The sequence below is a fragment of the Euprymna scolopes genome, chromosome 30 (genome assembly GCF_053919585.1).
Source record: "Euprymna scolopes isolate OS-2025 chromosome 30, ASM5391958v1, whole genome shotgun sequence".
Lineage (NCBI taxonomy): Eukaryota > Metazoa > Mollusca > Cephalopoda > Sepiida > Sepiolidae > Euprymna > Euprymna scolopes.
Window position 1 is genome coordinate 31,409,876 of NC_136511.1, and position 14,660 is coordinate 31,424,535.

Sequence of the window (14,660 nt, forward strand, 5' to 3'; positions counted from 1 at the left end):
AAATCAACTAAAACGGAACTTTCGTATGACTACATGTGTTTGTTGCCTTCACGAGATTTACATGACCATTGTTTAAAAAAAAAAAAAAAAAAAAATTTGATACGGTAAAAATAAAACTGCAGTTACAAAATAGAATTATGGGATGGCAATGTTTAGTATTCATTTCTTCGAAATATTTTAGTGGAAATAATTACTTGACCCATTTCGAAAATGGAAACTTATTTGGGAACAAGTAAACTGACGAATAGAACGTTCACATTTAAAATGCATTAAAAAATACGTTCTTTGAGAATTCGTGATTGTGCTTTTATTAAAAGATTTTGTCATACGAGAAACTGGGACGTTTCCATTAAAAACGTCATGTTTAATTTCTAGTTTTGCGTCATTCTTGCATATTTCTATTGACATGACAAATACCATTTGTTTCATTTAAAATTAAATATTAATTCTAGAGAAGCGGAAAAAGTCAAACTATGCTAGTTAATACAATTTTATCTTTGGTAAAAGTTTCAGCTCTCCTCCCTTTTGTTAACCATAATCTTGAATTAAAATATACGTTGAAGTAAATATGCAAATGTTACCAAAGGCAATAAGTTATTTTTCTATGTAAAAATACAAATAAGTCAAAGTGTTGGATTTGTTTTACAAAAGGTAAAAAAGGTGTAGAATGTTTCAGTTCGAAAAATAAGTAATGACAACAAGAAAAAAAAATGGCTGTGGTCTCGACAATGATATAATTATGGTAGAAACCCACTCACATGTTAGTTTCATTGGGTGGGTTTCTACCACCACTTTTTTTTTTTTTTTTAAATTCATTGTCATGACTTCGAAGAGGAGATTTTGTTCTCACGTAGCGCTGAACACTTGTTTCAAACCGAATTTAAAAAATCAAAATCACTAAAACCTTATCCAGCCTAGTAGAAAATAACCTTTGGGAATAATTTTCCCACTTTTTCATAACTATGGATTTTAAAACAAACTCAAGTATTTTAATGTGTTTATTTTAAACAAAGTACGAAGAGTTGAACTTCCATATGGAAACGAAGCAGCTGTACCCTATTTTTAGCAACTTTATCGATATGCAGATCGCGGCGATTCAGATTCGTATATTTTATAACTGTATTTTAATTTGAGGGGGGGGGACGATTATGGAGACTTGAGAAAATAAAAGCCGGAATAGGAATTATATTTCAAAAGTTAAAGTTGAGGTAAGCCAAACTGATCTTGACGTTGGGAACATTTGTTGCCAACGGTTGTTATCACCCTTTTGTTTAGTAAGAAAAAAAGTAAAAATAAAAAATAACATGCAAATTTTAAAGGGGGACAAGTTACTATTCTACCTGCCTGAATAAGGTATTGTAAATCTGTAGATTCGTGATAATCGCTCAAAAATTAAATATACTTAAAGATAGACGCATCCAATAAATGTTAAAATCATGTCTTATTATTTTCGATTTTCAGCGATTATCGAAGCTCGGGCTAGACAATATTCTTAGTTCTACAGAGAGCCTTGCAAAAATCACCCACCTCTTCTACCTAACTGAATTTTTTCTAACAAATAAACAGTGTCCTCTTTGGTTTGGAAAAAAGGAACAGGAATGTGCAGCCTTGATAATCGGTTAAAAAAAAAAAAAAAAAAAAAAAAAAAAAAAAAAAAAATCCTTGTTTAAAAATATATACAGAAATGTTTGAAAAACGTCCGGTGTTTAAATTTGCGCTAGTTTGTCGGTTGTAATCATTTAAGACGGACGAGTTTGTTTTAATGATAATGTACATGCGATAAAAGATTTAAGACTTAAATTTTGCAATAAAATCAATTTAGAAAAATTAAACCGAGGCGCAGACTCCCATGAATTAAAACTGCGATTATGCCAGCATATAGACAGGTTTTCAATTTACATTGAATCCGAATTTTATTTTTAAGAAAATTTAAATCTAATATTTAAATGAAGCACTTTTTTTATGTCCCATTTACTTGTTTACGACAAACTTAACACTGAGGTTAGGATTACACTGTTCGCGGGGCTACGTAGTTTGTTCGAGTTACACATGCGCTAACATTAAAAAAGAAATTTTACACTACAAAATTATCTACAAACTGGGGTCCTGAAGAGAGAGGCAGGAAACCTTTTATAAAAGTTAAGAGAAAACAGATTAAATGTACAGTGATGATCGCACACATGATTAACTTTTCGAAAAGTTGCAACTCTGAAAGTGATTGAAAGACACTGGTAAGGTTTATATTTTAAATACGAAAGGAGGTTCAAAGATTCTAGAACCAGAGTGTTTAGACTAAAAGAAATCATGTTCTCTCGCCACGAATACGGCGAGCGAGTTGGATGTCTTTCGGCATGATGGTAACCCTCTTAGCGTGGATAGCACACAAGTTCGTATCTTCGAAGAGACCAACCAAATAAGCCTCGCTGGCCTCCTGAAGTGCCATCACGGCGGAACTCTGGAAGCGGAGATCGGTCTTGAAATCCTGGGCGATCTCACGGACAAGACGCTGGAAGGGAAGTTTCCTGATGAGGAGCTCAGTGGACTTTTGATAACGCCGAATTTCGCGAAGAGCGACGGTTCCGGGCCTATAACGATGAGGTTTCTTCACACCTCCGGTCGCTGGGGCGCTTTTGCGGGCGGCCTTGGTTGCCAACTGCTTACGAGGAGCTTTGCCTCCGGTAGATTTACGAGCGGTTTGCTTGGTACGAGCCATTTCTTCAGGAGAATACAGATCAGGAAAACGAGGCCGAAATCTGGGTGTAGGGTTTATTTATAGTTAAGTTTGTCTTGGTAGGGTAGTTTTCAAGTTTACGCTGTTCACATTTCATTGGTTTAAAGAACAAAGGATGCAAATTTTCACGCATTCTCATTAGTCATGAAGATCACGTGATATGCAGTTACACACACATTTTCTCTCTCTCTCTCTCTCTCTCTCTCTCTCTCTCTCTCTCTCTCTCTCTCTCTTTACAGCATTGCAACATAAAAAAAATCAAACATATTTTAAAACAAGAAAAACACTCACCGCATTTTTTTATTACAAAAATATTTATTTTTTGACGAGGAAAATCAATGAAAGAAACTTATAATATATTCACAAAAAAGTTGACCGCCGACATTTACACTTCGGCGTCCAAAATAAATTGGCTAAACTGGTTTGTGGGCACATTGTTTGTGCATACACTACCTAAATAAAAACAAACAATTATATTTGGGACCAATCAGAGAATTTTCTGTTTATTCAAAATAGCCCTTCTGATCCCTTAAAAAGACACGTTTTTCTTAAAGAAACCAGTTGAGCTGAAAACAATGGACCAGCGTCCTCGGCCCCCCTCCGTCGCGCTTTGAGCTTGATGACATGTCTACACACACAAACACACACACACACACACACACACAAACTGCTTTCTTTTTTTTGTAATCATCCTCTCACTTATATGACAACAGCATATTATTTTCCTTGTTTTAATTCTCAGGTATATATCCAGTGATATCTTTTATGTTTTTATGTAGAGTGCTGTGGTACTTAGTTGATTAACTGCGTCTAACTGTGTCGGATATATACTCGACAGTCAAAACAACGAGAACAATATGCTGTTGTAATAATCCTACTCATAACCAATGCATCTATGGAAATATTACTAACATTTATCAATAAGTTTTCTTTCTAATATAAAACAATGACTATTGACTCTTATTAATAACTTTTAATAAAATATAATTCATATAATTGAGCGGAAAATTCTTGATTACGATTTTCTGAACACTGTAATGCACGAAAACCCTCGACTTCTTCGGTAACTAATGAGTCCCTTGTTTTTACAAGGATTCTTAAAATATTCATGAAATCCTATGTTTTCTTATTGCTGTAAACCTTCTATTTTAAACGTATATAAAATATCACTTTTCTGAATATATTTCATCTGAACTCATTATTTTGTTTTGTTTACCGTATGACATATCTCTCGTTTTCTCACATTTGTTATGCAATAACTGTTCATATTAGTGTGAGCGATATGTGAGAAAGAGACAGGTCTTATATATAAAGAGAAAGAGGGTACGTTTTAATACAGCCGGGTACCTGTAATACACAATGAGAAGGGATTTAGATATATAGATAGATAGACAGAGAGATTGATAGAGATATTGACATTTATACTGTTTGACAGTTCTGTGAATTGGAGTGTTTCTAAAGCATTGACACATATTTCTTTACCTATTTTTGAGATGATGATTTTCACAAAGTTCTTATAATATAAATTGACAATATCTTTCTGTTGAATAACATAACACGAAGAAGCAGATACAAAATTATGAAGTTGTTCGTTTATTCCATTTGACCGGTCAATGGCTTTGCATCAAGGAATTCAAAGTCTCTACATGATTTTCTTCTTCTCGCCTTCGCTTCCACGGTTCGATGTCAGCTCTGTCTCTGATTCACTGACTTCTCTCTTCTCCCCTTACTCACTGACTTACTGACATAAAGCTCTCTATATTGAGGACTCATGACGTCATTGCATGACCAAACACGTGCATATCGGACTCGTGGCCGTACATGCCTCCGTGTCTAAGCATGCATTATTCCTCACGTTTCTACAAAGCCGATTTCTCTAACCTAATATTTGATTAACCTACTTTACAAATAAGTATAACATTTTCCATTGTTCGTTTTTAAATTCCTTATTTTAATTTCATTTCATTAACGGAAACAAAATTGCATTATCACATTCCTTTTTAAATAAACAGATATCAACTATTTTATGTGAACTAAACAATGGTAATTCTACATTCCATTTTCAATAACATTCTGTATTATTTATTTAAACTTATGATCGGAATTCTCAATTCCAATCCTAGCTTTGCAGGTTCGAATCCTCGGTTATCATATCTCATATTTACTCCCTTACAAGAAGAGGCGACTTGTTCTTGTAACACATTTAATTATAAACCGTTTTCACTCGGATTTTTTTCAAGACATTTTTCACAACGTTCCATCCGTTTGCGTAAACAATCGGAAAAAGCCAAAAAAAATTTCGGTTCCGTTTGGACACAAAAGCTGAACAGTGCCTAAATAAAATTATTATGATATTTTTTCATCATTATTAATTGAACGAAATTGTTTAAAAGTAATGTTGTCTTAATTTCTATTCATAAAACAAATATTACGATTTTCTACGAATTTTAAAACCAGTTTAAAAAACTTTCTGTTTGGTAGTTTAAAGACTTTAAAATTCCTTTCAAATGTTAAATATCACAAAGCAATTTGCTGTAGTCAACCATAAAATACCTAAGAAGTTTGCCTTCAAACTCCTCAGCTTAACATTCATGGGTAATATGAACTGGAACAAATACATTGAGTACATTGTGAAGGAAAAGAAAGTGGGTTCCCTCTATCCAGTTTGAAAACTACTCACGCCTGACAGTATCCTGTATTCTACCAGGCTAGCATTCGCCCAGGCATGGAGTATTATTGCCACATATGGGCTGGTACATCTACCACTAGTTTCTCCATCTTGGATAGAGTCCAAAAAAGAGTTTTCAATCTAATAGGTTTCACTTTGTTAGCTAAGCTCGATCCCCTGTCCCATCGCCGCAATGTTGCATCTCAGTGCCTGTTTTACAAATATTTTAGTGGAGTGTGCTCTGATGAACTCGTTGAACGTGTGCCCAATCGACGCACATATCCTCGATAAATCCACTTAACAACAAAATCTCATCCTTTCACTGTTGAAGTCCCAAAATTCAAGAAAGCTTTCTGCTCTAATAATTTCTTCTCTCGAACAACTAGACTTTGGAATTTCCTTTCTACTACCTGATTGTACTACCTGTACTGATATGCAGAAGTTTAAATGTAACGTAAACCAACATCTTTTCAATTTTTTCCAGACATGTTTCCAAATAGTAAAGACTTATGTCCTAGTGGCGATATGTCTTGTTTGGGATGAACGTTAGTAAAATAAAATAAAATAAAATAAAGATCTATTTTTCCTTGCGAATCAATGTCCATACCTAATGACTCAGCTACACACTGACCAGTGGCGTATATAGTCCATCTATCCTCTAAGGAACTTTTTTACCCCTTTTGAGAATCATGGTCAGTCAACAGAGGAAACCCATGAAGCATCGAACCCCCCCCCCTCTCTCTCTCTCTCTCTCTCACTCTCTCTCTCTTTCTCTCTTATCCACTGGGCAATCCAGCATAGACAATTACCTGCTGGGTATACGCAATATTCACAAACACAGTCCATCTTTCATGCAACCAAATAAACCTTTCGTTATTTTGGGGTTGTTGGTTAAACGATAAAATTGTCGCCATAGAAAAGACGATATGATTCCATTTCTGTTTGAACAAAACCGGTTTCCTTCTTTTTTTTTGTTGCACACCATCTACTAGTTAGCCAGTTGTGTACAAATCCAAGAGCGTTAGGAGCTTTCTATCATGTATGAAAGTGGCACAATGTTCAACGAGCGAGATCGGAGATGTGCCGCTGTACAACTCATGCTCTCCACCGACTCAACTTATGACAACAGGACAATTGCTATCACCCTCAAAATGCAAATCTGGACGGTTCAACGATTGTGGGCACAGTTCAACGCATCAGACGACCCACTGTTATGGTTTTTGGTATGGATTCAAGAGAGGGTCACACCATGCTACCTCAGATCTTCTAAGTCAGCTTGAAAGTCAACACCAAAGTGTACCTGGATGTGCTGAAGAGTGTGGTGATTTCCTGGTGCAATCATTTGGATGCTGGCAGACCTTGGATGTGGCAGCAGGATTCGGCGCCGGCTACAAGTCCAAAGAGACCGTCGGGTTAGGCTTCAGAAGGAGTGCTACGACTTTGTACACTTCTTTTACTGGTCACACCTCCTCCCTCGACCTGAGCACATTGGACTACTTCGTTTAGTCATACGTCGAGAACATCACCAGCATAACCTCTCACAACACCAAAGCCAGCCTGATCGCCACAATTCGCTGAGTATCGAGGCGGTGATTGTGGCTAAAGGCGACTACATTGAATGGATGTCAACCATACTACATAATCAAGTTTCCTGGATTGATTTTTTCAATAAAAGTAATAATAAAAACTTTAAAAAAAAACTGTAGTGTTGATTTCTTTAGGGTGATAATGTTATCATTCAACCCTGTGTTCTGTGATTCGTGTTTGACTATTAATTAATTTATGGGAGTGAAAACTCTTGTATCTCTGATAATGTATCTTGTTGGAAGAGACAGAGGAAACTCTTGATTGGAAAAGGTATTCAATCAACAGTTTCTTTCAACGAATTAAAACAGAAGAAAATTTCTCCAAAGATTTTCGCATCTATAAAATAATAATGAATATATGTATGTAGTAGAAAAAGCAAAACAGTATTTTTTCTTTTATCTTCCAATATTTTTCCTGCTTTCAAATCGTACAGACACAAATCGGACAAATGCAAATCGGAGAGGCTATTGCAGAATTAAAACGATAAAATGGAAGTAAAAAAGGCAAACTAATCTAAGCAAAGAGACCAGATATGATAATAGTCAACCAAAAAGAAATTGTTATAATACCAATAATCTTAGTAGCACTAGGAACAGTTCCCAAAACCTGGAAACAAGACAAGGAAAAATTTGAATAAAGGGCAGATCAACACCGAACAACGCAGGACACATACGAAACTTGAGTGTAAATATCACCTTACATAACTAGTGAACAATAACTGTTAACAGGCTCTATTACTAATAAAACAAACAAAATCAGAAAAAATATTTGAATGCATTGGGGTTCGGCCACTTCCCACAGCCTGTGGCAACACATTGAAGAGCATTAATACTCAAGATCTCCCCCCTCTCCCTTTCTCTCTCTTTGTATGTGCTAACATTCGAACACGTGGTAAAGTAAGATCCTCATTTTCTGTGTCCCTCTCTGTACTAAAAGCCAAACAGAACTTGCTTAAACAAAGTTTAGTTCTTTCCTATATCATCTTATCTGTGGAACAAAATATCACGAGGTTGCTTCCCAACCAGCTACAACATGATCGTCTTGAAGTCTAATATAAACAAATACTTGTTGATCCGTTCTCTTAGATAATCGATTCCCCTTCCGTTCATTCGACCCACTGATTCCATTCCTTTCATAAAGCGTTCACTGTTTATCTGAACATTTCTTTAACGTTTATCTTCGAGTGCTTCTTCTCCGGCCTTGATAAAGGGTGATCAATTAGTATTTAAAAATATATTTATATTTCATTGCGTTTCTGATTTTTTGAGATGAGGATTGATAATTCATATTATTTGGATTATTCAAACAACTTGAGTAGGGTTTCATTATTTAAGGAAACAGTTCAAGAACTTACTTACATAAGACTGGTGGACTAGAGTTTGATTAAGCATGGACTCCAATATTTTGGCGTGAAGAGGGAGGAGGCTAATGGGGCGACACAGAGTCAGCTGTTTCGCCAGAATTCTTGTAAATTGGTCTCACAGAATCAGTTTTCCAGTAGCTCTAGTCTATCACCTTACAGCTGCTTGACTGACTAAAAATGTGCATTTAGTCAAGCCTTGCCTTAAGGAGATGTGCTTTCCAACATCCTGGAAAACCTCATCAGTATGCCCTGTATTTAAGAATTCAGGTGATAAGTCATTCCCCTCTCAGTACAGACCAATAAGTCTCCTGTGTGTCATGAGTAAGTTGCTGGAATCCACAATAAATAGAGAAGTAGTCAACCACCTCAGCAGAAATAACCTTCTTAGCGACACGCAATATGGTTTCCGCTCTGCTTGATCTACAGCAGATGTGCTAACGGTTATATCTCATAGGATTAGCGAATCTCTCGACAAAGGCTTCATTTCTAGGGCAATTGCTCTCGACATATCAAAGGCCTTCGATAAGGTTTATCATAAAGGCCTACTACACAAGATTTCCAGCTACAGTATAACTGTAAATGTTTTCTCTATCATTAAATCATTTCTATCTGATAGGCTCATAAAAGTAGTGGTTGATGGGCAGAAATCAGAGTCCCACAGTATTAATGCTGGAGTCCCTCAGGGGTCCATACTGGGCCCAACACTCTTCTTGATGATGTTCTCTCTGATTCTTGTAAATTGGTCTCACAGAATCAGTTTCCCAGTAGCTCTAGTCTATAACTTACAGCTGCTTGACTGACTAAAAATGTGGATTTAGTCAAGCCTGTTCTACTGTAGATATTCTAACTAATCTCTGAACGTATATACCATGCACTGGATAAGACAGGGGACTGGGGGCAGTAGCCCTAGATATATCTAAGGCTTTTCACAGGGTATGGCATGAAAACTAGATCCTATGGTATTACTGGACGAATACTTAACATAATTAAATCCTTTAATAATTGAAGAAACCACGTTGTCCTCGATGGTTGTACATTTAAACAATATGATATAAATGGATGTAGCTCAGAAGTCGATCATTGGACCTTTATTATTTCTGATAAAATAGTCTCTGAGATGGGTATATTTGCTGACAACACCATGCTCTATAACAGGCACGAGGGAAAACAAATAAACACAAATCCAAGGCAATCGCAGAAACCCTAGAGGAAGACCTCCAGTCTGTAGTGAGTAGGGGTCAACAATGGATGGTAACGTCCAATGCTCCTACGACTAAGCTTGTTTTCATTTTCAAATATCAATAGCTATGACTAAAGATACATTACCTGAAAGTACTTTATTAAACTCCTTGGCCTAACGCTCAAAGGGAGTATGAGTTAGAACATATACATGGAGAGCATTGCCAGAGCCACTCCGAGGAAGGTGGGAGGGGGTCTCTCTATCGTGATAGAAAGTTACTTACGCATGAAAGTATCCTGTACGTCTATAAGGCCACCATTCGCCTATGTATGGAGTATTGTCACATTTGGGCTGATGCATCGGCTAATATTCTATCTCCTGGACAGGGTTTAAAAAAATTTTTTTTAAAGTCGCTAACCTAATAGGTCCTGAACTGTCATCTAAGCTTCAACCTCTGTCCCATCGACGAAATGTTGCATCTCTCTGCCGGTTCTACAAGTATTTTAATGGTGGATGCTCTTGTATCGATCTTGGCGTAAATACCGACAAATGGCAAAATCCCACCCCTACACAGTAGAGAAACCACTAGAAAGCTTTCTACTCCCAATAGTTTCTTTTCCAGAACTGCTAAACTTTGGAATTCCTTTCCGGATTCCTGTTTTGCAACTATACTGGCATGCAGAAGTTCAAGGATAATGTAAACAAACATCTTGCTGATCAACTCCCTACATAATATGGCTGCAACTTGTTTCCCCCTCCATAATAGCCCCTGACACCAAAGTGGCACTACCTTGATTGTGGGGGTGAAAATGGAATAAAATTAAATACAAACGCTACCTTGTTTACAATATTACATCAGATATTTGGCCTCGACGATGGATGTCCTGAAAAAGTTACTGATTTATTGCACGAAGAAAAAAATTTTTTCAACTTCTTTATTTTATGTAACAGTTTTAACATTATAAACAAAAATACAATAGAAGGAGAAGGTGATGCTAATTGCAGAGAAATTGTTATTTCTGGGACTTCTTGTTAGAAGAAGCAACTTAAAATGTACGGAAAAATATTTAAAGTTCAGGTTCCGTCTATGTTGGTTTACCATATCACATCAGCTGATATTTGGGTTTGATAAATCCTCTGGTAAAGTCATTTCTGGTTAATGTTTATCATTTTAAAATGTTATTCTGAAAATCAGCCAAATTGGTTCGCTTAAAAAAAATCTTTAAAATTATAAAGGAAAATGCGACGGTAATTTCATAAGATTTGGAATTTTTTTTAACACTGCGACTACTTTTAATGTAACAATTGAAGGAAACGTAGACCACGTTTATTTTGCATAAAATATCGCTCCAATACAATTCAGTATTCTTGGCCATAAATATAAGATAGAAATCCTTCCATGAAGATGATGTCAGCTAGCTTTCAACAAAATTAAAATAAATTAAGATTACAGCCATTTTTACTTGTAAATGTTAAGGTTTGCAAAATTAAAAATGGAGAAAACAAAAATGAATTTTAAGACGAAATAAAGAATTAAGATCTAAATATTAAAACAATGAGTGAATTCAGAGTTTAAAACGAAAAGTAGAAACCAATTTATTTTTAAGTATATATAAGTACAGATATGCAAGTACAGATATACCTAACCCGCGTTGTGGAAGGGGTTTTCTGAAATTTTTATATTTAAATTAAACTAATAAAAGTGGCAAGTTATAAAACTAATGCTGTTAATGTTTTAATCACACTATAAAACCGTTATATTAAAGTTTTAAAAATTTAGTTATTCGAATGTTTTGCTTAATATTTATAAAAGATGACGATATCGTCTGTGGATTTAAATGTCATAGCACCCAAAATTATCGTTAAAAAAACAAAACAAAAACACTTAAATATTACATTTCATCTGCAATTAACGTCGCATTTTTATGCAAAAGAACTTTTATTCTTATAAAAGTTGAACGCATAATTTTTCCTTACAATTTCTCGAAGTTGCTTTTCTTTAAGAAAAGGTCGGAATTAACATTTCCTATGAAATTAGCGTCGCTTTTTCCTTGCAAAAAAGCGGAAGTTACTTTCCAGAGCATTCATCGTCAAGTCAAAACAGTTGACGTGATACTGTAAACGAGTTGCGTTTTGTTAAAAATAACTCAAATTAACGTCAGAAATTCTCGTATGAAGACTTGCGAATCGTTTAGTAAACTTGAGTTATCTCCCATGAGTCAATGACGAAGGATTGATAAAGAGACCCCAATAATATCTATACTAAAACGAAACTTTCGCAAAGCTACATGCGCGTCGCGATTACGAGATTTACATGTTCCTTTTTACTATTAAATCAAAATACGGTAGAAATAAAACTGCAGTTAAAAATAGAATTATGGAATGGCAATGTTTAGAATTCATTCCTTCGAAATATTTTAGTTGAAATAATTGACCCATTTCGAAAATGGAAACTTGTTTGGGAACAAGTAAACTGATGAAAAGAAAGTTCAAACTTAAATTCATTAAAACATGCAGGGTTTTTTTTTTTTTTTTGAGAAATCGTTTTTTTTTCCGAGAAAGAATTCCATTTAAAAAAAAACTTCATTTATGTCATACGAGAAATTGAGACGTTTCCATTGAAAGTGTCATGTTTAATTCCTGTAGTTTTTCCTAATTCTTGCATATTACTATTTTGACATGACAAATACCATTTATTTCATTTATAATTGTGGTAGAGAACACTGCGGTTTCAAACCGAATCAAATAGTAAAATTAAAACCTTATCCAGCCAAGTAGAAAATTAGGGTTTGTATTACTGTACAACGATTCGAAAAAGTTGTCAAAACAAATATACAACAAATAAATTTTATCAAAGTCAAGGTAAGTTACTTTTCTACCAAACTGGATATGTTTTTATTCAATGTAAAATGTTTATTCAGCTCGAAAACCATACAGTGTTTACCGATGTATTGGAAAATTCAAAATGGCGCCCGAGTCTCTTTAACACGGTAAGTTCAGGAAAAGATGTTTTAAATAATAAACTAGACAAAATACTGTTAGAAATTCGCTCAATATATATTACCGTGACATAAGTTGACATATTCGTTGTTTTTAATAGTATTGCCTAGTTTATTATTTAATAAAACTTTTCCCAAACTTACCATGTAGAAGAGTGTCGGGTGCCATTTTGAATTTTCCAATACATCGGTAAACACTGCATGTTTTTCGAGCTGAATAAACATGTTACATTGAATAAAAACACAAAAAATGTATCCAGTTTGGCAGAAGAGTAACTTATCTTGCCTTCGATAATATTCATTTGTTATATATTTGTTGTTTTGACAACTTTTTCGAATCTATGTGTACAGTAATACAAACCTAAAAATTAACTTTGGGAACAGAATTTTTTTTGCCACTTTTTCATACCTATGGATTTCAAAACAAACCCAAGTATTTCAACGCATTTATTTTAAACCAATGAGAGTTGAATTACCATATAAGGACGTGAAGCATCGAGATCCTATCTTTATCGAAATGCAGATAACGGTCACCAATCGCAGAAATTCAGATTCGTATATTTATTAACTGTATTTTAATGTTCGTATTTGGCGAGGCGGAAATTGAGACGCGAGAAAATACCAGAATATGTTAAAATAAATGAAAAAAAAAAAAACATGCAACAAATAAATGTTAAAGGGGAGACAAGTTACTATTCTACCTACCCGAATAAGTTTTAAACTTTAAGTATTGCAACCTCGATAATCGCTTCAAGAAAGAAAAATACACAAAACGGTCACCAATGCAGTGAAAATCTCATGTTTCAACCGAACCGATTTTTTCGGTGCGAGAGAAAAAAAAATGCAACAAGTATCGATTTGGGTCGTTACAGTTGGTAAAAGTTTAAATTTAAAAAGAAAATTAGGAAGTGATCAAGGGGGTGGTTGCATACAAATGTGGGTGACATTCATTATTCCCCCCACCCTCAATATTAATTCAATTAAGAATTAAAATAAAAATCTAAAAAGCACATCTGATATGAGAGATTTTATCCTGGTTTTAAAAATATATACAGAAAAGTTCGGAAAATGTTCGGTGTTCAAATTTGCGCTAATTTGTCCGCTGTAATCATTTAAGATTAGTGTTTAAGAACATTATGTACATGAAATTTAAGACTTAAAATCAATTTAAGAAAAAAGTGGCGCAGACTCCTTTCTGTTAAGACTGCGATTATTCTAGCATATAGACATGTTTATATTTACATATATAATCCTTATTAGATTTTAATTAGGAAAAGTTAAAATATTTAAATGAATCCATTTTATCGCTTAGTTTCCCCATTATTTATTCAAACTAAAAACTTGAGGTTAGAATTACAATGTGTTTGCGAGGCTGTGTAGTTTGTTTTAAGTCGCCCATGTGCAAACATTCAAGAAAAATAGTTAAACTAGAAAATTACCCGCAAACTCGGATCCTTTAGAGAAAGTCATGAAACCTTTTATGAAAGTTAAAACATTAAATGTACAGTGATGATCGCGCACGTGATGCAACTTTTCGAAAAGTTGCAACTCTGAAAGTGATTGAAAGACAATGGTAAGGTTTATATTTTGAATACGAAAGAGGTTCAAAGATTATGCTAGAACCAGAGTTTTTAGACTAAAATAAATCATGTTCTCTCGCCACGAATACGGCGAGCGAGTTGGATGTCTTTCGGCATGATGGTAACCCTCTTGGCATGGATGGCACACAAGTTCGTATCTTCGAAGAGACCAACCAAATAAGCCTCGCTGGCCTCCTGAAGTGCCATTACGGCGGAACTCTGGAAGCGGAGATCGGTCTTGAAATCCTGGGCGATCTCACGGACAAGACGTTGGAAGGGAAGTTTCCTGATGAGGAGCTCAGTGGACTTTTGATAACGCCGAATTTCGCGAAGAGCGACGGTTCCGGGCCTGTAACGATGAGGTTTCTTCACGCCTCCGGTCGCTGGGGCGCTTTTGCGCGCGGCCTTGGTTGCCAACTGCTTACGAGGAGCTTTGCCTCCGGTAGATTTACGAGCGGTTTGCTTGGTACGAGCCATTTCTTCAGGAGAATACAGATCAGGAAAACGAGGCCGAAATCTGCGTGCAGGGTTTATTTATAGTTAAATTGGTAT

The 14,660-nt window shown here is 35.3% G+C and overlaps 2 protein-coding genes across 2 annotated transcripts; both read right to left on the reverse strand.

Moving 5' to 3' along the window:
- Window positions 1-1,939: 1,939 nt before the first annotated feature.
- Window positions 1,940-2,772, reverse strand: LOC145254597 (histone H3-like). Its single transcript, XM_080113204.1, has one exon. The coding sequence runs from the start codon at window positions 2,711-2,713 to the stop codon at window positions 2,303-2,305; it is 411 nt and encodes a 136-aa protein (XP_079969330.1). The 5' UTR covers window positions 2,714-2,772; the 3' UTR covers window positions 1,940-2,302.
- Window positions 2,773-13,223: 10,451 nt separating this feature from the next.
- Window positions 13,224-14,660, reverse strand: LOC145254733 (histone H3-like). The gene has a single exon (XM_080113467.1). It carries the CDS (start codon window positions 14,583-14,585, stop codon window positions 14,175-14,177), a length of 411 nt encoding a protein of 136 aa, XP_079969593.1. The 5' UTR covers window positions 14,586-14,660; the 3' UTR covers window positions 13,224-14,174.